Genomic DNA, 24,792 nt, shown 5'->3' with positions numbered 1-24,792 from the left:
ATATATATATATATATATATATATATGTATATATATATATATAAAATATCATTACAATTTTGGAAAATAAAATATATAAATATTTGCTGCATAATGTTTTCGCATTGAATAATACTTTCGTTTGATTCGATAATACATACATTTATATCAAATAACTCGTTCGATAGGATTTTCTCATTACATTATTATTTCCACATTCCACGAGTAAGCAATATTATCGGAAAAATAAACTTACTTGTAGAGGAGAAGTGGTAGGAGAAAAAAGGTGGGGATTCAAATTGATAAGACAGAACCAGTAGGAAGGAGAGAGATAAGGATTTCGGTCTGACGAGAATAGTACGTAGTAGTATTTCAGTATGTATATATACGAGTGTAAATGTGTGTGTATATATATGTGTGTGTGTGTGTGTATATGTAAAAGGGAGAGAGAGAGAAAGAGAGAGAGAAAGAAAAAAGAAAGAAAAAGAAAGAGAGAGAGAGAGAAAGAGAAAGAGAGAGAGAAACAGAGAGAAGGGGAAAATAACAAAGCTGGGAGCTAAAATACTAAAATGCCATATTCCGTAACGGGATGAAAACGGAAAAGGACGGATCGGCAACGAGTAAATACAATTTATCGTTTGAAAAGTGTCGAAGGCAGTAGTCGAAGGTAAAGACTTTATGTCAATTATTACATCTCGTTAAAAGATTACGTCAAACGCTCGTAAACGTTCATTGGAGTATCAAGTGACTATAACGAGGAAATTAATAAATCAACAAATTGGGCCATTCAACGAGATGCTTTATAGGATTTAAAAGGACAACAATCTTTTTCTCGGCTATTATCGTGTATGTATCTTCTTTTTCTTTTTCTTCTTCTCCTTCTACTACTTCGTCTTTTTTACATTAATTTTGTTCTTTCTTTTATCTTTTTAATACGCTTTTTTGCTTGTTTTTCTTTTTTCTTTTTCTTTTTGCTTTTTTTACTACTGTCATTTCTATCCGTTTATTATTCCTCCTTTCATATTTATTCTCTGATATCTTCGTTTTCTTTTTTCTTTCGTTTCGTTCTTTCTTTTTTCTTCTTTTCTTTTCTTTTTTTTTTTTTTTTTTTTTTTTTTTTTTTTTTTTTTTCTTTCATTTGAATATCTCGTTTTCGTAGATATCATTTATTTATTTATTTATTTATTCATTCATTCATTCTTTTTTTTTTTGCTTTTCATTACTCTTATACTTTTATTCTTTTCTTTCTTTGTTTTTTTTTATTACTTTTTTCTAGTATATATATTTATTTATATATATATATATATATTTCTGATATATACGTATACTTATCACAAATATCTCGTTTTTATATCCTTTTTTAATTCTTCGTTATATCTCTTTTTTAATTTCAATGTGTCTAATATATATTTTCTCTCGTGAATCATCTTTCCTTTTTTTTTTTTGTTTTTTTCTTAAATACCTTCTTTCTTTCAATACATTATTTCTATTTCTCTTTTTTGTTTCTTTTTCATTATTATTATAGCTGTTTATTATTTCGCGATTATGCGATTTTTAAATTCATACTAATTCTCTTAACCTTATCTCTATCTTTTTTGTCCGCGCATCTTTTATCTAATATTTACCTTTTGTTAATAACTTTCGTTTGCATAAGTAGTACATACGTTTATTTCTAAGTGCATGCTATTACGTGTTAAGTAAATATATACATATAATACATGTTTGTGTGTGTGTGTGTGTGTGTGTGTGGGTAATACGTTCGTTTTTTGGCCTCGTCTTCTTTCGTTTCAAGCTTTTTATTTTTTATTATTTTTTCTTTTTTCTTCCTTCTGTTTTTTTTTTTTTTTTTTTTTTTTTTTTTTTTTTTTTTTTTTTTTTTTTTTCTTTAAAAGAAAAAGAATTAAAGAAAAGAAAATAAAACGTTATGAGAAGAGAGATCGTCACGAACTTTTGTGAACATTGAATTCCTTTCCTTTCCTTTTCCTTTTATTTTTCTTTTTATTTATATTTCTTTTTCTTAACGAATCCTTTTAATGAGATACTCCTTTCACGGATCCTCTCGTAATATTTCTTCGAATGGACAACGAAATTTATTTTTATTTTATTTTTATGTTTATGTATAATGTATATATATACGTACCAAAAGTTTTTCTCGTCATTAAAATACACGGTTGCGTGGAATTTTACAAATTAATTAATTAATGCATATTAATATAAATAAATCAAAAGATAATATTCAAATAGATCGTAATAACTGTTAAAGGATAATCTTAATTGTACGAAATACCACTAATAATAGAGATATTTATTATCCTGAATTAATATTAAATTAAACTAACTTTCCTAATATAACTTTCTTTATTAAATTATAAACTCGAAATGAAAAGCTTTGATTAGAACAGATAGAACTTTTCTTACGTTTAATTCGAAACGAAAACAAAACAAAAAAAAAAAAAGAATAAAGAAAAAGACAAGCTTTAATCGAAATTATTTAATTCGATTATTAATCGAATATTTCATTCTTTAAATAATTACTTTAATCTAATATAGATTATATATCTAATATCATAAAAACGAGCAGAGAATTCAAATGCATTAATTACACTCTATTATTAAATATATTAATAACAAATATATTTTGATTATTTTCTCGATAAAAACAGAATCTCATTATAAATTATGAAAAATTAACATTATTAAAAATCGAACGTTTGTTTTACTTTGAAGAAAAAAAGTCTTAAGTCGATTAATGAACGATTTATAATTTGATTTTAAATAAATATACACGAATGAAAAATAAAGAAAAAAAAGAGAGAGAGAGAGAGGGAAAAAAGTTATAATTTCGACAATAGGAAAGTATCGTAATTAAAATGGTAGAAGCGTAGCCGTTTCCACTATTTATTTTTCTTTTTTTTTTTTTCTTCTTTTTTTCTTTATTTTTTTCATATACGAGAGATCTCATCTGTTGGCTGCTTTTCAAGATCTACTCATCGGTTGCATCTGACAGAAAGTCAATAAAAAGGAATACCGCGATAATCTTTGCAGACGTCGCGTCGGGACGAGAAATTAGTATTCGATCTTCTTTCCTTCTTATAAAAAGGAAAACGAAAAGAAAAAAAATAAAAGAGAAAAAAAAATAAGAGGAAAATCTTCGAGAAAGGAAAATTTTATGTTGACTACATTAAAATGCACATTATATCAAGTCAACATAAAATTTTGTAATATGTATTTATAATATAAATATATATATTAACTAATTTAATAATAATAATAATAAATACATACATATATATATATGTGTGTGTGTATATATATATATATATAAAATATGAAAGTAATGTACAGAGTATAGAATTTAAATACTTTAAATATGCATCGTATTTATATTATTCATATAATTTCTCTTGTTATTTTTAATTAATTGAATAATATAAATAATATAATCGACAAATTAAGAATCTAAGATTATTTTAAGAAACCAAGATATTTTTTATATGATATATATATATATATATATATATATATATATATATATATAGTACTATTAGTTATAAAAATATATAAAAATTTTCTTGATAATCGATTTGTTATCAGTATAACAGTTGGAATTTTTATCAGCAACGTTATCAATAGAAATAGAGATCGTTGTTCGTAAGTACTTTGTCCTTTCTTTTCTCTCTCTCTCTCTCTCTCTCTCTCTCTCTCTCTCTCTCTCTCTCTTTTGTCTTTGTAGATAATCTATACAAGATATAATGTTGATCTCATTGCATAAAATAGAATTAAGATCGACAAGCAATGTACAAGCAGGAAAGAAATTACATCGTGCTAAGCAATTAAAATCTAGTTTACTCGGACACGTTTGTGAACATCTTACATAAAGCTCATCGCAAAATTGATTACAAGATCGTTTCAAGTTAGCGCGAAAATGAAATCTTAGCTATGCGATCGTTACAGGATGAGAGAAATAGAAAAAGAAAAAAAAAAGAATATATAATCAAATCGAATCGATGAAGCAATTGTCGGATTCGCGTGAAAATCACATATGAAAAATGCACGTTGTATCAAAAATTAACAATTTCTTATACATATATATATATATATATATATATATATATATATTTAATAATTTTAATTTCGAGATACGAAATAATATGAATAAATAAATATATGACAATAAAATTACGTGGTATTATAAAAGATTAACACCATTATTTATATTAATTTCACCCATTAAGCATTACAATTTCTTTCTTTTTACATTATACTGTTATCAACTTTGACACTCGTTTATATTTTTCTTTTTTCTTGCAGTTTTTCTTTTCTTTTTTCTTTTCCTTTTTTCTTTTCCTTTTTTCTTTTATTACGATCAGTGAAATAGTTTCGCATAAGAAAGTTCAGCAGCAGCTGCAGTGGGATTCGTAAAAAGAAAATAAAGAAAGAGAAAGAAAGAGACAAATAAACAATGTACGAATAGAAAGAAAAGTGATGGAAGAAAAGAATATTCCGAGGGAAACATTGTTTTCGCGAGCATGGAAGAAAATCAGGGATTGTCTTGACAGATGCTTCAAAACCACGAAAGAGAGAGAGAGAGAGAGAGAGAGAGAGAGAGAGAAGAAACATGAAAGATGATCGTTTCATGTATGAAAAATGATTGCAATGTTTCAGAAGAAAAACGTGAAGAAGAACGTTCGTTGATTCGAGAAAATAAATAGTTTTCTTCCATCGAGGGAAAAAAATGATCAAACAAATGGAAGAGACAAAGATAGAGAGAAATTATTGATATATATATATATATATATATATATATATATATATATATATATTATCTATTAATATTATTATATCATTTATGATTATATTATAACAATAGATAAAAGAGATAAGAAAGAGAGAATTATTATCAAAAGATCGATGAAGTTTTGATGATGAACGTTTTCACAAATTTTATTTGCAGATAAATTTCATAGTTAATATAGTTAATAATAATAATAATAATAATAATAATAATTATTATTATTATTATTATTATTATTATTATTATTATCGTAATTTTTTCTTTAGAGAAAAAAAAAAGAAAAATAGGTAAATTATTTCTTATATAGATAACAATTAATGTTTCTTATTATTTTCATGAAATTCGAGGAGCCATTTTGAATCGAAGATAATTTTTAACGAAAACGAAATGAACTTTGTATTCAATTTCTATAGCTTAGATGAAATATCGTTATTTCTTATTGAGATTATATAATAAAAGTTATCTAACAAAGTCTAAACAAAATAATTTCTAATAATTCATCACGAGATTTATATCTCGTATTTATTTTCTTAACTGATTTAGGTATAGATATATGTATAAGAAAAAAAAAAAAATAAAAGTAATGAACATGCAAGGAATTAAAACATTCTCTCTCTCTATCTCTCTCTCTCTCTCTCTCTCTCTCTCTCTCTCTCTCTCTCTCTCTCTCTCTCTCTCTCTCTCTCTCTCTCTCTCTCTCTCTCTCTCTCTCTCTCTCTCTCTCTCTCTCTCTCTCTCTTTATCTCGTTATTTTTATTAGTTAATTCTGTTGTTATCTATAAACGAATAAAAATGTGTTTTTATGGTATGGATATGACGTAAATATAAAAGGAAAGAAGCAAATAAGATCATCAAGATTTTAACAAATACTATATGAGTTAGGTTATACGTACAACAGGCATGTACAGACATATGTGAAAATAGATTATGCATGTACATATACATGCATACATATATATATATATATATATATTTATATATATTTATATATTTATATATATATATATATATCTGCGAATTACGTTATAAGAAATTTTGTCTCTTTATCATTCAATCTTAATCTTCGTGATAATGTCAAAGATCTTGCATTCAAGGTCAAGACCCAATGACATATATTCTTGGAATAATAATCAATCTTTGAGTTTTAACTTCCTTTTTCTTATTCTTATGATTATATATTATTCTTATATAATGTATCGTAATAATTTCGTAAAATTAATTATTACCCGCCATTTTGGAAACTTTTCAACAATTATTCGAGGTTATATGTAAAGCGATACACAAGTTTTTGTACTTTATCGAGAAGAAATGTTCCTCTTTTTATAAGACTAATTTATCTTCAGAGATACTCAAAAAGAACAATCATCGAAGAAACAAATAAACCAACAAAAAAAAATTGATATTACCTTTTATAAGATGAGTTTCTCAAAATTTCATATAAAACTCTTCGAAGAACTCGAAAGACTTTTGAATGGATATATCCCTTTCTTTTTGTTTTTCTTTGAATGCACAGAACAACACATATAATTACGACACGTATATTACACAATAAATTACACATATATAGATTACACATATATAAATTACACATATAAAAAAACAATACTTAAGAAATAACGAGCCTTAAATTATAATCGAACTTGATTTACGATAAAATAGAGTAAACATTTGCAAGGAACTCCAGCGCCACGGTTCAGTGATCCTTCGAAGCTTCTTTGGCTATAGTCGAATGAGAAAGAGTAAAAGAGGAAGAGAGAGTTTTCGTGAATTTTAGTTCACCCGCATTTGCAAATAAATTTTACGCCGTAGCTATCGATTTCCGCCAGGAATTGGGACAATCGACTCTCTCTCTCTCTCTCTCTCTCTCTCTCTCTCTCTCTCTCTCTCTCTCTCTTTCTCTCTCTTTCTCTTTCTCTTTCTCTTTCTCTCCCTCTCACTCTTTCTTTCTCTCTCTCTCTCTCTTTCGGTCTCTCGAGACAACATTTAACAGCCTTATATCAAACGCATCCTACCTTCGAAGAAGAGTGATAGAAGGATATCGACTTTCGGAAAATAAAAGTCTGCTTGATTCGATGAAAAACGGAAAACGGATTCGAAACTTCCTTCTTTTTTTAAACAAGTTCGAAACTTAAAAAGAAGAAAAAAAGGAAACATGTCAAAAGACGAGTTAAGTTTTATAATGATATATGATCCTGTGATGCAATCTTCTTTAATTTATCAAGGTCAATTATGAAGAGAAAAGATTTGAGGTAAAACATTTAACTTTGCACCGATTTAATTTTTTTTTTTTCCTTTTTCTTTTTCTTCTCTTTTTCTTCTTCTTTTTCTTTTTCTTGAATATTTATTTAGAATTTTGCAACAATTTCCTTTTATACCATTCTTGGTAGAAAGTATTTGAAAGATAAACGAACGTATATATATATATATATATATATATATATATATATATTATTTGTTTTCGTACGCGATCCTCGCAAATAAAAAAGTTACAAAAGAATAAACAATTCAGTTCTATGAAAATGATAGAAAACGAAATCGCACCGAGTTTTGTTGCTTGGAATTCGCTCGCAATTAACAACAGCGCCATCTTTGATTGTAAATAAAGATTGCCTTATTATCGACGATCAATCGATATTTTACGTCACAACGCGATATGATGGAATATTTTGAATTTGCTGATTTTATTTTACAAATCGACAAAACTTAATATTCGCATATATACTCAGAAAAATACACTATTATCGAATAATAACGTTACTTCAAATTGTTATTTAATCGTTAAATGAAACTCTTTTCGAAGACAGTTGTGTTTTTCTGAAATATTGAATTGCACTACCTTATCGATCAACGATATTAAAGATCGTTTCTCGAAAGAGTAAAAGTAACAAGTTCTTTATTTACAATATTTCTTGTGAACGATATTGTATTGTGTCAGAATCGTAGTATGCTACGTCGACTTATGCGATATTATAATCTTCATAGATTAGATTATTATTACACGAAAATAGTACAAAATATTTAATTAGCTTATGCAACGTCAAAGCTATTTGCATTGTCGAAAATAGTCTTTTTTATGTTATGAGATAATACAAAGAATATTACAAAGAATATTGCTACGTTCGATTATATTCGACGTAGCAGTGATTGTTGGGGGCTTAAAATTTTTATTGATTTTCATAATAATTTGTTAAAATAATACAATCAAAATGATTGAGGAAAATGTTTACGAATCAGAACCAAATGTGTCTGATTACACTCAGGTTTGTACTTTTTAAATAATAAAAATCATTTTTATTATATATTACATTATAATATTGTTATTGAATAGGATATTAATGGCTATGTTGCATAGTTTGATCTTTGCTTGATATTTATATTGTGTTAATTTATGGTTAAAGTTTATTAATATATACCGTCATTTATTAAGTATCCAATAAAATATTTCTTTATTTTTTAGGCAAGCGACAAAACACCATTACTACAAAATACTCAAAGCAATATGGCAGAAAAAACAGGAATTTCTCAAGAAACCCTTGTTTCCCAAGCTGGACAAACGATTAAAGCAAAAAGGCTTCCTCAATATATCGCAAGTTTAGCAGCTACATTAGGAGCAGTGGCAGCAGGAATGACATTAGGATGGACTTCACCAGCTGGAACAAATGGTGTCAATTTAGCAGCTACATATGGTTTCTCTATTACTTCAGAAGAGTTTTCATGGATCGGAGCGTTCACGCCACTTGGCGCTGCAGTAGTGTGTATACCGATTGGTATTCTTTCAGATATAATAGGAAGAAGGATTTCTATGTTAATACTCACAGTTCCTTTTACAATTGGCTGGCTATGTATTATCTTTGCCAATTCTGTAACTATGTTTTATGTTGGAAGATTTATTACAGGTCTTAGCGGTGGAGCTTTTTGTGTGACAGCTCCAATGTATACCGCAGAAATAGCTGAAAGTGCAATTCGTGGAAGTGTGGGTTCATATTTTCAGTTACTTCTCTCTGTAGGTATTCTACTAGCTTACCTTCTAGGTACCTGCGTAGATATGTTTTACCTATCCATTATATCTGCGACTGTGCCATTAATCTTTTGTGTAATATTCTTCTTCATGCCTGAAACTCCTACATTTTATTTAATGAAGGAAAATGAAGATGCTGCTAGAGCAAGTTATATTCGACTTCGCGGAAATCAATATAATGTAGAACCAGAATTAACTGTACAAAAAGAGGCACTAGAAGAATCTAGAAGAAACAAAGTATCTTTTCTAACAGCATTGAAATCAAAAGCTTGTATTAAAGCTATAATAATATCGTATGGCCTTATGTTATTTCAACAATTGAGCGGAGTAAATGCTATTATATTTTATGTTGGTTCTATATTTTCCTCAGCAGGTGGTTCTCTTAAACCTGATGTAGCTAGTATCATAGTAGGTGCAATGCAAGTAGGTGCAGTATTTGTTAGTACATTGATAGTTGATCGTTTAGGTAGAAGATTATTGCTTTTAATATCTATTGTTGCTATGTTTTTATGTACCCTCATACTTGGTATTTACTTCTATCTTACGACAGTAACAGATACAAGTAATATAGGCTGGTTACCTCTTTTATCTGTTTGCGTTTTTATCATTTTATTTTCACTTGGATTTGGTCCTCTTCCATGGATGATGATTGGAGAACTTTTTGCTCCAGAAATCAAAGGTATTGCTGGCAGTAGCGCTTGCTTATTGAATTGGTTAATGGCATTTATTGTTACTAAAATTTATTCTAATTTAAACAATGCTTTACAATCTTATGGTACATTTTGGTTATTTTCACTGATTTGTGGTATTGGTATCGCCTTTGTCCTATTGTTGGTTCCAGAAACAAAAGGAAAGACATTAGAACAAATCCAACGTGAATTAAATACATAGTTAGGTATTAGAAGAAATCTCTAATATGTAAAATACACTTTTATGTAAGAGATTAAACGTTTCCATATTGCAAGACTGATTCTTTTGTAAATTTTGAAAGTCTGTAATATGTTTTAGACGAATATATGCATATATATATATATATATATATATATATATATATATAATATTATTTATAATAAAAGAGATATATTCTGTACCATTTATAATCGTTTAAATAAACGTATAAGATATTTAACATTATCAACTCTTTTATTCAAAATTGTATAATATATATTGCTATGATTATAATTGTAATTAGTATTTAAACGAAATTAATTTTTAAAATGTCTTTCAAAATTCCTGCCATTAAATAATTATGAGTTCGGTCGAAGCAGAAAATCTTTGATACTAATATTTAATATATATCCACTGAAAATTTAGTGTTTAAAATTTTATGTATTTGTAAGGATATAAATTAATTCTATCTTTATTTGGACAAATAGCAAATCTGCCGAGCATTTAGAAGCGTATTTTTAAGATCATGTAAGGAGTACTATTTTTCCTATAAATCTATATATATATATATATATATATATATATATATATATATATATATATATTCATGTGAATATTTTTCTGTTTCTATTTATCCATTATAATATGAGATAAATTACAATGAATAAATGAATTGAAAAAGTAAATCTTACAAAAATTTATTAATACGTTCTAACATATTACAAATCACTATATAACATATTACATATCACAAATCATTTATCATAATTCTTGTTCTAAATTGCTAATAAAAATATCTGTGGGGCATGAATTTTAATGATCGATAGATCATTAAAACAATTTTATTTTTATAAAAAATTATTGTGAAAACAATATAAAGGAAAAAAATGAAAAGAGTAACACTTTCACTCACGATTATATTTGCGTTTCTTCATAACGATATATAAATAATTTTATGAGAGAAATAGACTAAAAAGAAAAGAGAGAGGAACAGATTGGAATGACAGAGTGCAATAACGAAACGAATCAATGAAAAATAAAAGGGAAATAAACGAGTTTCACAAAAATTTCTATTATAATTAATTCGTTTAAATACATCGTAGTAATATTAATAGAATAGGTTGATTTTCGCAGGACTAATTTAAATGTTGACAAAGGTAAATTTCAAAATTTCGATTACTCGTCTTAAAGTAAATGAAATTAGAAATAAAATTTATTTGTACATCTTAAATCATTTTAATATTTAAATACATACAGATAAAATAAAAATCTTATATTTCATTAAACGATCATAAATAAATCACGAACAGTTTTAATTTCGTTTTATTTCATTTTGAAGAAAATATAAACGTGCAAATAAGATAAAACTATTTTATTGGTACAAATTTAACACGAAATGGTTTGAGCAAGCTCAAAGTAAGGTCTGCTATTATTTTAATATCATCAAATTGATCCACTGGTTCCAAATAAAAGTTATGCAAGATGTAAGCTACTATTAGTTTAAGCTCGAGCATTGCAAATCTTTGACCTACGAAAAGAAAGACGATATTGCTGAAAACAAATATACAATTGTTTCGATCTATATCTCTTAATTCTTCAAGCAATATTTTACCAATACAGTTTCTCGGTCCAGCACTAAACGGGATATATGAGTAAGGATTACGTCCTTTTATTTTTTCTGGTAAGAATCTATCGGGATCGAAAACTTCGGGATTAGGCCAATATTCTGGATTTCTGTGAATACTATAGATGTTCACGCAACAAATCGAACCAGCTGGGAGTAAATAATTTTCTAAAAATTAATATGTTTTAATGTGTTTCATCATTTAAATCAAATAACTAAAAAAGAAAGTATATCTGAGGTATAAATATATCGCATACTTAGTTGCAAATCCTCTGTCAAATGACGAAATATACTATGAACACTCGGATACAAACGAAGTGATTCTTTTAAACATCTTTCCAAATATGAAAATTCTTGAAGGACTGAGATCGTCAGTTTGTAATCATTTTGTTGCATAATTGTATTCACTTCGTTTCTTATACGTTCCTACGTATGAATAGATAATTAATTATTTATTAGAGATATCAAACGCATCTATCAAGATATCGATCAATGCTTTATTAAGCTTTTGTATTGAAAACATTACCTGAACATCCTTGTGTTTTGCAAAAAGGCCCAGAACATAGCACAATGCCACTGCCGTAGTATCGTGACCCTACGAAAATTATTTTTGTAAATAATTTTTTTCACTTTTTCTTATTACTCAAAGTAGATTAGCATAATAGGATTTACTTCAAACATAAAAGTATCGACTTCTTCTCGGATCCCTTCCTCATCGATTTGATTTCCATTCAGAAAAGCGTCTATAAGTAGATCAAGCAGAGCAAGTTTGTTCTTGAACATTGGATCTATTACGGGAAAACTCAATTAATAATTTTATCTAGATTATAATTCATTAACGCTATTAAACAATTAGAATACTATTTTACTATTGTCCTCGGGTATTTCAGAAAATATGTTATTCTCATTCATTTCTGCAAGATTATATAAATATTTCCTGTTGGTCTGTTCGTGAAAACGTATCCTTTCTGTAATTATCTAAACAAACAGAAACAATTGCAAAAATCTAAACGATTTAATTTCATTAAGAATAAAATTATTTGCGCATTCGATAGAGTAACATACCTTTTTCGAAAAACTGTGCAAAATTTTCAATTGTCTCTTTTGTAATCGACCAACTGACGAAAGTGAAAATATAATGTCAGAATAATACCAAGGTCTGACAAATCTGATAAACGACGAACTTTCTTTAGATATAATTCCTATTACCGGACAATCGAATTTATTCCTAATGAAAGAATTATTAATTACCTATAAGCCACGGTTTTGCCGAATTCATGAATCGCATCACGATATTTAGATTCTAATTCGCCCTTCCCTTTCAAAGAAATACCCATGGCGGTTTCTACAAATGAACATTTGTAAATCACTTTTCTTTGATAATGATCAATGAGCAAAGAAAGCTAAACCACTAACCGCATATTATATTTAAAGTATGTTGACTGATAAATTTTTGTAAATCTTTAACTACAGAAACTCCTTTGCTTTCCTCTTTTAAGGATGTTACGAGATACCGTGCCTCCTTGTTTAAAGTGACAACGGAATGTTTCAGGATATTGAAGTGGAAGGCAGGTGTCAATATCTTCCGACGTGTTTGCCATTTCTTACCTGTCAAATGAAACTCGAAACGTTAAATATTATCAAGCACGTCAAGAAAATTTATATTTGTCTAAACAATTACCTCCACTGGTTAACAATCCAGTAGATAGCCAAGGTTTCAAGTATTTATAAGGCATTCCTTTCTCGATATATTTAGTGCTCCTCATAAGTACCTACGATGAAAATATATTTATCTTCTCTTTTCCATAAAATTATACTTATGATTAACGTTTAAAAAAAAAGAGGGAAAAAAAAAACCACTCTGTTTTTGTCTCATAATCATTTACCTCAATATCAACCGGATGAAGTAGATGTATTGAACAAAAAAAGAAGCTCCATATTTTGTAAATTGGATAAAATTCTTTATCGGCTTTCCAAAGGTTTTCAAGTTGATGTTCTAAAATATTAATAAAATATTTTGTGTTAAGCGAAAATTTCATGGAGTAGGAAGTATCTCAAATCAAAAGACAATTCGTGTGCACGAATTTTACATTCGATTGAGCTTACCATTGTCAACTCGAAAACGATGTATATTTCCTATTATGGGATATGCCTTTGGTTCTGGAATTCTACTAAGAATTCTTCCCTTTCTTCCATATCTTATAAAACAGTGCAATAAGAATAAAAATAAGATTGGACTCAATAAGATTGTAAGAAACATAATATCTGTAGAAAAAGAGAAATTAATTGTATAAATTTTATCAAAGTACAATTGTATGCAAGTATAAAAAAAAAACAACACCTGTTGCTTACGTGTATTTACGTATTTAAATATAAAAAGCGTATTAAAAAATACAATTGTCTTAATGATCAATTCAAAGATATTAAACAACAGATAAATACAATACTTTAAGATCATGTTATTGCGATATTTGGATCTTTCTTTTATTTTTCAATAAAAGTTATAAAGATGTAAATAATTGTCAAATATCTGTTATAAATTTAACAGGAAAATGTAAAAATGAGATGAGTGAATATTTAGAAGAACATGTTCAAAGTGTATCACAGTTTTTTGATATCGAAAAACGTCTTATCTTAATAAACGTAAAATACGTATATGTAATTTTGTACTCGATCGTAAAATTTTATGAAAGAAACTTGATGAACTTGATGAATATAAGTACTAAAATCAATAAAACGTTTTAAAATGCACGAAACAAATCGATTTCTTTTATTCGTTTGATTTATTGAAAAAAAAACACACATTCACATGTAAGCAATATTAATAATTACTTATAAAAATGTATCACAAAAATGTGAAAAAATAAAATTATTCTACACGTACGACACTTACATGATTCGCACTAACTGTAACTTCTCGAAAATAGAACCGTTCAAAACAAGCCTCGTTGGATCGCTGAATCGTTGTATCATGAAATGAATAACTCTTCATAAAAATTAGCTAATATTAAAAGAACATTGTCCTTATATATTATTACAATCGTATATTTAATTAATAGTATCCGTTAACATTTATAATTAGTACGTTCGAATAATGCTGAACTTATATATTTAAATTGCGAAAATTTTCGCTTTTAATAATTTGTTGTTCTTATATCTATCTTTATATCGGATGAACTTTGCTTACTTTGATTTTTTTACTTACTTATTAATCTAATAAGAAACACGATAAACTATCTTTATCGTGCATTCTTTACGAATATTGGTAATGTACTTTTGTAATAAACTCAATTTCCGAAGGTCTTTAAGACATTGAACATTGATAAAAATTAGAAAGATTATTTTTCAAATCCGTATTAAAATACGTAAAAGCAGCTATGAATTAATTTATGAATAATGTATAAAAATAATATATGTAGATATATATAAGATGTCATTAATTAAAAATTCAATTTCTTTTAGTCCAATGAAATGGTAAATATAATAACAGTGATAACTCGAGTGACCCACGCGTTGTCAGGTTTTTCATATCCTTGCAAAAGATGAAGACATTCTCTCTTATTTTTAACTGTGAACATTAAACGGCGATAAATACAGTCTGACGGACGAAGTCGACATTTTTTTAGTTATTTCAATTTTTTCTATTTTCTTTTTCCAAAAATATTTATTGGTGATACGCATTACTGTAAATTCATAGGACATAACTTCATGAATCGTATATGTAAATTTTTTCGAATCATTATCGATCGATAGTATTAATGTCAATTTTGATCTTACAATTTTTTATTTTACATAACATTTCTTTTTTTTTTCTTAGTTCTTTCATCGAAATTCGTCCGATCGTTTGTATACATCTTTTAGAACGAGAATAAATATAGTAAAGTATATATATATATATATATATATTTGATTCAGATTTTCTTTTTTTTATCAGAACCATTATTATTTTAAGTGGACAACACTCAATTATTTTATAAATATTATTAATTATTAATTCGATTATAAACGAACATTTAATTATTAATTAACAATATTTATTAAAAATTCAATTTTCTATATAGTATCACGTTAAAAAATAAAAAGAAAAATAGAGAGAGAGAGAGTTAAAAATAGAGAAAATTATTTACTCGACATTTATTTTTGACCAAGTTAGTTTTGTCTACGTCATTTTTTCCGTTCTTTCTGTTTATTTTCTCTTTTACTCGATTCGATAAAAACGAACAATTTAATCAATGAACCTCGTATTATCTTTTTATAACTTTTATATTAACTGAGACGCGCAATACGACTGTTTACATATACGATGCTAGTAGATGTAAATTTTGCAAAATAGAATTATCGTAATACGGTGATTGCTTAATCATCAAAATAACTGATCATCTATACTCTCACGCATTAATTGATAAAGTCACAACGTTGAAAAGAGTCGATCGGTACGATCCGCGTTTATTTTAAATAAGAATAAGTTAAGCGCAACCTTTCATTTTTTCTACAAATTAAATATAATTAATATAATACATAAATAAATGAAACCAAAGTGTATCTGATATGGAAGTAAATATTACATACTTATTTACAAATGTTGCATCATATGACAAAATATAAGGTGAATATAAAATATGAATACAAACGAAGTGATTCTTTCAAACATCTCTTCAAAATTCTTGAAGCATCGGTATTGTCAGATTATTATTTTCTTGTATACACGTGTTCACTTGAAGAATGAAAGATAAACCAACTAATGAGAATGCAAATATAAAGTCGAGATAGAACCAAGGTTTTATTAATCTAATAAACGATAAATCTTTCTTCAGATATAATCCGTATTATCGAACAATCGAATTTATTCTTAATGAAAGAATTATTAGTTACCTATAAGCCAAAATTTTGCTGAAATCACCGGACCGCATCGCGATATTTAGATTCTAATTGGGCCTTCTCCTTCAAAGAGGTACTCATGACGGTTTCTATAAATGATTATTTGTAAATTATTTTTCTTTGAAAAAAAAATCAAAGAAAGGTATATCACTAACCGCATATTATGTTTAACATATGTTGACTGATAAATTCTTGTAAATCTTTGATTACAGCAGTTCCTGTCTCTTTTAAGAACGTTACAAGATATCGTATCTCGTTGTTGAAAATGACAATGAAATGTTTCAGGATATTGAAATGGAAGGCAGGTGTTCAATAAATTTATCGATAAATGTAGATATAGGAAGAATTTTCTATATACTTTTTAACGATATTTATTTCTAATTAATTAAGAACATAACTCTTCTATTTCGAGCATAGAAAAACAGTATCAAGAGGATTAATAACGAACATAGAAATGTTAGAGAGCAAAGAATATAATGATTCTTCTATGTCGGTATAATTTAACAATGTATATTGACCAATAAATAATATTAATAAAATAGACCAACGAATGAATATTCCGATAGGGCAGGAAATACGAATAAATAAATATTTTATTATTACGTTTTCTATTGATTATACTATATAAAAAATGTTTGCCTTGAAACAAAGTATATAATATAGACATACATTTGGTGTAGCAATTTATATAAAATTCAAATTATTTACAATTATTTATAACTATTTAAAATGAAAGAGCGACTTGAAAATAATAATTAGCACGCGTTCACGCAATACTTTCGAATTTTTCCTATAGACATCTTAGACAAGGACTCCTATAGATATCGATTCTAAACGATATAAAAAATCCTTCTCTTGTATCTCCTGATTGATTACCAAGAAAAATATTGAACAAATGTTGAAGAAAGTAAAATATGGAAAGATACTATTTTATAGGTATAAATTTAACACGGAGTGGGTTAACTGAATGCAGTGTAAAATCAGCATTCATTTTTACGTCATCAAGATCATCCACTGGTTCCAAATAAAAGTTATACAATATGTATGCTGCTATTACTTTAATTTCAAGCATGGCAAATCTCTGACCTACGAAAAGAGATATGATTCAATTATTTAAATTCCTTTTTTTATACCTACGTGCAATATTTACCGATACAGTTTCTTGGTCCAGCACTAAAGGGTATATATGAATAAGGATGACGGTCTTTTATTTTTTCTGGTAAGAATCTATCGGGATCGAAAACTTCGGGATTAGGCCAATATTTGGGATTTCTGTGAATACTGTAGATGTTTATGTGACAAATCGAACCAGCTGGGAGTAAATAATTTTCTGAAAATGAACAAATGATTAGCCGTTTGAATTAAGTGATGAAACGAAAATGTATCTGACGTACAAGTATATTGCATACTTAATTGCAAATCTTGCATCAAATGACGAAATATAAGATGAACACTTGGATACAAACGAAGTGATTCTTTCAAACATCTCTCCAAATACGGAAATTCTTGAAGCATCGAGATTGTCAGATTATAATTTTCTTGCATAACCGGCTTCACTTCGTCTCTTATACGTTCCTATGCATAAACATATAATTAATTATCCATTGTAAATATCAGATGCATCTCTTATCGATCAATGTATTGTTAATCTTTGCGATGAAAAAATTACCTGGACATCTTTGTGTTTTGCAAAAAGGCTCAAAATAAAGTACAACGCCGATGCCGTAGTGTCGTGACCCTTGGAAAATTATTTCTCCATTTTCACTGATTATTTCAAATTCAAAATATATTAATATATTAGAAGTTACCTCAAACATGAAAGTATCGACTTCTTCTCGAATGCCTTCCTCGTCGATTTGATTTCCGTTCAAAGAACTGGCTATAAGTAGATCAAGCAGAGCAAGACGGTTCTTGAACATCGAATCTATTATGGAAAAACTCGATTGATAATTTTATCACGATTATAATTTCTTATTAGTAAAGGATTGAAATACTTTTATTACGATCCTCGGTTCCTTCACAAGAGCCATCATCCTCATCTATTCCTTCAAAGTTATGTAAATATTTCCCATTAGTTTCTTCGTGAAAACGTATTCTTTCTGCAATTATCTAAACGAAAAGAAACAATTTCAAAAATCTAAACGATTTAATTTCATTAAGAATAAAATAATTCGCACGTTCGATAGAGTAACATACCTTTTTCGAAAAACCGTGCAAAATTTTCAATTGTTTCTTTTGTAATCGACCAACTGACGAAAGTGAAAATATAATGTCAGGATAATACCAAGGTCTAACAAATCTGATAAACGATAGACTCTCTTTAGATATAATTTCTATTACCGGACAATCGAATTTATTTCTAAGAAAAGAATTATTAATTACCTATAAGCCACGGTTTTGCTAAGAGTACGAACCGCATTACGATACGTAGATTCTAATTCGCCCTTCCCCTTCAAAGAGGTACCCATTGCGGTTTCTACAAATGAGCATTTGTAAATCACTTTTCTTTAATAAAGATCAATGAACAAAAAAAGCTAAACCATTAACCGCATATTATGTTTAGGGTATGTTGATTGATAAATTCTTGTAAATCTTTAACTACAGCAGCTCCTTTCCCTTCCTCTTTCAAGGACGTTACAAGATACCGTGCCTCGTTGTTGAAAGTGACAACGAAATGTTTCAGGATATTGAAGTGGAAGGCAGGTGTCAATATCTTCCGACGTATTTGCCATTTTTCAGCTGTCAAATGGAACTCAAAACGTTAAATATTATTAAACACTTTAAGAGCATTTATATTTGATCTAATTATTACCTGAACTGGTTAGCAATCCATTAGATAGCCAAGGTTTCAAGAAATGATAAACTAATCCTTTTTCAATATATTTACTGCTTCTCATAAGTACCTATGATCAAATTATATGTATTTGTCTCTTTCCCTTAAGTTTATATCAACGATTATGTAACGCTTGAAACGTGTAAGAGAGAGAGAGAGAAAGAGATAGAGAAAGAGAAAAAGATACGAAGTGGGCTGTGCTTTTGCATCCTAATTATTTACCTCAATATCATCCGGATGAAGCAAAATTATTCCGCAATAACGTAAGAACCAAAGTTTGTAAAATGGATAATATTGTCTATTCACTTCCCAAAGTTTTAGAAGGAGATCTTCTAAAGTATAAATAATATATTTTGTGTTAAGTAAAAACTACAATCAAATCAATAGGAAGAATCACAAGTTAAAAGATAATTCGTGTGAATTAGTTTCGAAAGAACTTACCAGTAGGAACTTGAAAATCAAATAAATTTCCTACTATGGGAAATGATGTAGGTCCTGGAATTTTACTAAAAATTCTTCCCATTCTACTATATCTTAAAAAGCAATGCAATAGAAGCAAAAATAAAATGAAACCCAATAAGATCGTGAAGAACATTATATCTGTGGAAAAAAACGATATTAATTCCGAATATATAATCGTATACAAAGTTGTAAAAAACATATATTGCTTATATATATTTAAAATGTGTAATTCTAAAAAGCCATTAACGAATATAATTATCTTACTGATATGCAAACAGATAAATACAATACTTTAATATTCGCATAATGCAATATTTAGAAATTTTTTTTGTTTCTCGATAAAAGTTATAAATACATAAATAATGTTCTCATGTCTGTCATAGATTTAACAATCAAATGCAAAAGTAAAAAAAAATGCAAATTTAGAATTTTAGCACGATCGTATAATTTTATGGAATAAATTTTACTAATTAGTTTATTTAAATTAAGAGTATTATTTTAATTATCTTGATCGATAATTAAATTTTTTAATGATCGATATAACTACTACAATCAATGAAACATTTAAAAATGCATAAATTAAATCATTTTTTTTTATCCCTTTAAATTATTAACGAACACCCTCACCTATATAAGCTATATTAAGGATTACTTGTGACAATATATAACAATAAAATGAAGCAAGATAATTAAAGAGCTTACTTACATTTTTACAATTTTTGTAGTCTCTCGGAAATAAAATTGTTCATCAACTTCCAAAACAAGTTCCGTTAGATCGCTGTAAGGATCGTGTAGCGATTAACTCCCAAGAATTAGTAAAGAATTCTAATAGAATATTACTCTTATATACTGATAAATACATGTAATAAAATACGCATATTAAAATCTAAATTTTTATAATATATGATTTATAAAAAAAATTAATCGATTCACTATTATGAAAGATGATCATATACTGGAAGTGCGGAAACTTCCACTCTTCTTTAAATAATATTTTTTTATCATTATCACTCTGTCAATTTCGTAAACAAGTGAATATTTATAAATACATTAACTGTATAATAAATCTTCATGAACGATATTTTTTATAAATTTGTATTAATGTTTATAATGAAAGATATCTTATATATAACTAATAAATAGGTCAAACCTCGATTAGATTAATATTTTTTTTCCCACGTATGCAAAACATGCATATCGCAGAATTATTTTATAAATATATGTGATGAAGTGACATAAGGTTTGTTTTGATTAAATTCGAAAATATAAAAATGGAAATATAAACATAAATAATAATTCATAAAATTTAACTCAATGAAGCGAGAAAAAAAAAGTGAATGAAAAATGTAGAAACATAGAAGTAGAAATAGAAAGAAAAAGAAACCTACATTTTATTTGACTTTTCTCTTTGGCGAAATCATTTTACCATTTTTTCTTGTTTTCATTTTTCTATTTCTTTTTTTTTTCTCGTTTAACTCGATTGAATCGAACAATCGAATCAGTGGAACTCGTATTATTTACTTAGTATCGTATTCGTTTTTATTCTGTTCTACTCTATTTTCATATTATATAAGCTATACAACGCTACAATTAACATATTTTATTTAGTACGATAATTAGTATCTCTAATGCATTATATTTTAATATCGTAAAACAAATGCATGCACTATCGTGAAGCGGTATCAGAATTTATAACTTTATCCTTATCAAAATAACTTTTGTACTCTATATATTATAAACTATTATGCCATTTTATCGATAAGCAGAACTTGCTCGTATAAGCAAATTGTGCTTTTTATCGTTATTTGATTAGAATATATTTTATTCCTATTCCATCTAAGGATTCAAATGAACACATCGGATATGTAATGGGAACAGAAAAGAGGATGCGTCGGACTCAATAGTGTAGAGTGAAAAAATGTTCAGGTAGACATTCAAACCATTTCTCCATTCGCATTTGATCGTGATACGTAACTGCACCCAGGACAAATATGAAAATCCTAAAACCGTGTGACTCAGATTCTATTCTGTGAATATGAAGGACGTTAAAGATAGATAGATGGGTGGAAATTTTCATCCTGGAAACTTTCTCATCTGCAAAAATAACATTCACCGAATAGAAATCTTTGTCATGTATGTATATCTGTTTAGAAGAAATATGGTTTCATATAATGCAAGCAGATGGTCCCGCAAAGTCATTGTCCATATTTGCAGCTGTCCTACCCTTGACTAACTTTCTCTTTTAAAAATCTCAGAAGATGGATTTAGCCATTAATCGATCAAATAAGGACCATTTTAGAAATCTAAACCACGCCTTCGTTGTTCCGAGAGTAGGGAGTTGTTGACCGTACAAAGTTACTATATAAACGATTTGGCCCATGGAGTTCGCAGTAAGAAATACTCCGTAGATCTCAACACTCGCCTATATTTACAATGTGAACCTAACACTATACGGACTCGCTTGGATTTATTACAGCTAGTCACGAAATTGATTAAACTTAAAATAATTCTAACGTCTGGACTTATTTAGACTTTTTATAGTCGACCATGGAATCATTGCTACTTACTGTATTGTTAAAACAGAGTTATACTTGGAAATAAAAACCTGTTGGACTGGACTCATCAACATTCGTTGAACTTTCAATAGTTCTTCCAATCGAATCCAAAGGAACTTTTCGACGATGAAGAAGCAATCTAAAAAGTCGTGTTATCGTTCATCACGATAATGCAAGTCTTGCTATTTCCTACAGCTATAATTATAGAGATAAAACAATTGACGGACTTATGTCGATACTTTCTATGTTTTTGGATCATATTACTCAAGCATCATGACCAGGCAGAAAATCTGATCAAGTGACTGATATCTAACAACCATCGATCTTTTAATCCATTCACCGATTTCAAAACCATCCACCAATCTATAAGTCAGCCATCAATATCTTGTTATTTTCAAAAAACTTGGAAGATCTTCAAACATCGATGTTATGATGAAACAACGATTGGTTATATTTGTACGAGGAAAAAACTCAAAGTATATTGATATTATCGGTATTTATCCATTATGCAACAACAACGAAAAAAGGACTACAATTGTGATTTGTGCGAGTCATCTTTTCTCAAAATATTTTTCAAAAGATCCGTAGGATGTCAGCTTTTAAAGATCGTCCTATACGCTTCCTATGATTGAGTTCTGGATTCATTGTTGGCCTGCATTTTTTCACTCGTTTCTGATTCAATAGTGCTGATATGCAATAATATTCTGTCCATTACTTCCGTCGCTACTTTTTATTGTCCAGTTTATAATACTGATTAGTTTACTTATCTAAACCACTCTTCGTTAAATTCACTATTAAAATTGTTTAACGTGTATTAATTTCGCGTTAAATAATTTTTCAACATGTTTTACGTCATCATTTTCAATTTGATGACGATTATCTCAATCCATGAGAATACTTTCATTCATGTTTACAGAACTTGCAAAAAATTAAGGCTCTGGATATATACATTATATCATAATAAGGATTCAAACATAGATATATCTTTTCACTTTCCGGGCGAATGCTCTGACCTATTGAGCTACCCAACTCCTTAGGACTAATTTATTATCTCAACGAATTTCTATTACAAATACTAAACGGAAATGAAAGTGATCGTCAAAACACATTAGCCATCTTGGTACTCCTCATTGTCATAAATATCACAGACATGATGACCATGCGCTGTATATGCCGTTTTAGCACGAAGGGTTCCCAATGTAGACCGATGTCGCACACTTTTCACCCTCCCCACCAAACCTCTATCATATCCTCGTCTTGCTGCGTAGAGTTTTCTTCACAACTTAAGAAATGTCGAAAGAGAAAATCCTGCTTGACGCTGTATAGCCCCAGCTTCAATGCACCTTTTTCTTCTCTCGTTACTACCTAGGGTATGGAGAAATCTCTGGAGTGTAAACCATTGATAAAAGATATGTGCGAGGTTCTCTTCCTTCGGTCTTACACCCACGCCACTGCTTTCAGAACGTGGATTGTAATATAGGTCCGGCACTTATTATACTTATATCACTATTACAAACAACAATGATATGTATAAAAGATATATATACGTAATGATATGTTATAAATCACGAACATAATTACGAACAAAGTTTTCCGCGAAGATTTCTAAAATGTCTGACGGTGGCGACTCCTTTTCCATTAGGAATGTAGAAAATTCGTGAAGATAATTTTTGGTCCCTAAGGATATATATGGGCCAGGACTCGAACCTGGGTCTGTCGCTTTCCGGATATATTATATGTTTTGCTTATACCAATATAGCTAACCAGGCCCTGTAATTATATTTCTCTTAAGTGCCTTTTAAGTACTGATAGGAAACATTTATCTAAGTGTATATATGTATGCGTGTTTTTGTGATCTAGATATATATCTGTATATTTGCATACATACCCATTTGAATGTGTAATGTATGTATGTATGTATATGTACTATGTACGTATATACACATTTGAAATGTACGTATGTATATGTATTATATATACTATATATGCTATGTATTATACGTACACATATTATGTATCTAAATACATTCATTCATGTATATATATAACACTATGTTCGCCAATGCGAGCAATAAAAATTATGTAATTAACAATTTTTCAAAATATATACATGTACAGTGTTCAAACGTATTTGTGTACGTGAGTGTATGTAAACATTTATACGTATATAATTGGAGAGATTCGTCATCATCTCAGATGATTTTTTGCACCTTCGCTTTCATCTAAACAGTCCCGAATGTTTACGAACATTAACGATCGACCGACGAGCCGAGCCATTGTAAGTCAGTTTACCGAGAACCTTTGTAATGGAAACATCTTTTCGAATATACGTCTATTAAGATCTGTGTAACCCATATATTTTCGTCCACGATCGAAAAATTCTTTAAAAATGTGATAGAAAAGACGGTCAGGCATTCGCATATTTCGTACGTCGTGCTTGATATCCGTATATACGATTATCCTAATGTTCATCGTTAATATCCTTATTTCCAACAAGAAAGAAGAAACAAGGGACCAAGAAGCTGGATAGTAGACGCGATTCATCGAGGAGGTACGTATAAATCCGAGAAATTTTACGTAGGACCTTTCAAAATAATTTCGTGCCGATTTCGTAGTAGAATTTCCTAGAATTAAAATTTAACAAATTAACTGACCATCAAATTAAGGATATCTACGACGTATTTCATTATTATTCTCCTCGACATTTTCAAGAATTTACCTTTCTGAATAATCGCGGTGAATAAACGTTTTATATCTTAA

At 28.3% G+C, this 24,792-nt stretch overlaps 4 protein-coding genes across 7 annotated transcripts in view; 2 read left to right on the top strand and 2 right to left on the bottom strand.

Annotated features, from left to right (window-relative positions):
* The first annotated feature begins 541 nt into the window (after positions 1-541).
* On the top strand, positions 542-9,837 carry LOC122632882 (facilitated trehalose transporter Tret1). Of its 2 annotated transcripts, none has more exons than XM_043820160.1 (2): positions 542-825; positions 8,232-9,837. In XM_043820160.1, exon 2 carries the CDS (start codon positions 8,274-8,276, stop codon positions 9,681-9,683), a length of 1,410 nt encoding a protein of 469 aa, XP_043676095.1. In that variant the 5' UTR covers positions 542-825; positions 8,232-8,273; the 3' UTR covers positions 9,684-9,837. The 2 variants fall into 2 exon arrangements, with proteins under 2 accessions (XP_043676095.1, XP_043676094.1); XM_043820159.1 differs by lacking the exon at positions 542-825 and adding an exon at positions 7,874-8,034.
* An 899-nt stretch (positions 9,838-10,736) lies between these two features.
* Positions 10,737-14,267, bottom strand: LOC122632854 (cytochrome P450 4C1-like). The gene is made up of 13 exons (XM_043820098.1): positions 14,198-14,267; positions 13,411-13,569; positions 13,191-13,300; positions 12,986-13,076; positions 12,721-12,912; positions 12,556-12,649; positions 12,370-12,472; positions 12,174-12,282; positions 11,977-12,092; positions 11,831-11,899; positions 11,562-11,730; positions 11,293-11,472; positions 10,737-11,208 (listed from the first exon to the last, which is right to left on the bottom strand). Exons 2-13 carry the CDS (start codon positions 13,562-13,564, stop codon positions 11,048-11,050), a joined length of 1,548 nt encoding a protein of 515 aa, XP_043676033.1. The 5' UTR covers positions 13,565-13,569; positions 14,198-14,267; the 3' UTR covers positions 10,737-11,047.
* A 2,270-nt stretch (positions 14,268-16,537) lies between these two features.
* LOC122632853 (cytochrome P450 4C1-like) lies at positions 16,538-20,274 on the bottom strand. Of its 2 annotated transcripts, none has more exons than XM_043820095.1 (13): positions 20,184-20,274; positions 19,457-19,615; positions 19,238-19,347; positions 18,995-19,085; positions 18,730-18,921; positions 18,565-18,658; positions 18,379-18,481; positions 18,177-18,291; positions 17,991-18,106; positions 17,852-17,920; positions 17,592-17,757; positions 17,333-17,512; positions 16,538-17,268 (listed from the first exon to the last, which is right to left on the bottom strand). In XM_043820095.1, the coding sequence occupies exons 2-13, from the start codon at positions 19,608-19,610 to the stop codon at positions 17,108-17,110; spliced, it is 1,551 nt and encodes a 516-aa protein (XP_043676030.1). In that variant the 5' UTR covers positions 19,611-19,615; positions 20,184-20,274; the 3' UTR covers positions 16,538-17,107. The 2 variants fall into 2 exon arrangements, with proteins under 2 accessions (XP_043676030.1, XP_043676032.1); XM_043820097.1 differs by having other exon boundaries at positions 18,186-18,291.
* A 3,815-nt stretch (positions 20,275-24,089) lies between these two features.
* The window catches only part of LOC122633036, a 20,536-nt gene continuing 19,833 nt past the window's right edge, over positions 24,090-24,792 (top strand). For both annotated transcript variants that reach the window (XM_043820500.1, XM_043820499.1), the window contains exon 1: positions 24,090-24,583. The gene's annotated coding sequence lies outside the window, so the exon portion shown is untranslated. The remainder of the gene's footprint in view (positions 24,584-24,792) is intronic.

This window comes from Vespula pensylvanica, chromosome 11, assembly GCF_014466175.1.
Source record: "Vespula pensylvanica isolate Volc-1 chromosome 11, ASM1446617v1, whole genome shotgun sequence".
NCBI lineage: Eukaryota > Metazoa > Arthropoda > Insecta > Hymenoptera > Vespidae > Vespula > Vespula pensylvanica.
This window is presented reverse-complemented; position numbering and strand designations above follow the sequence as displayed.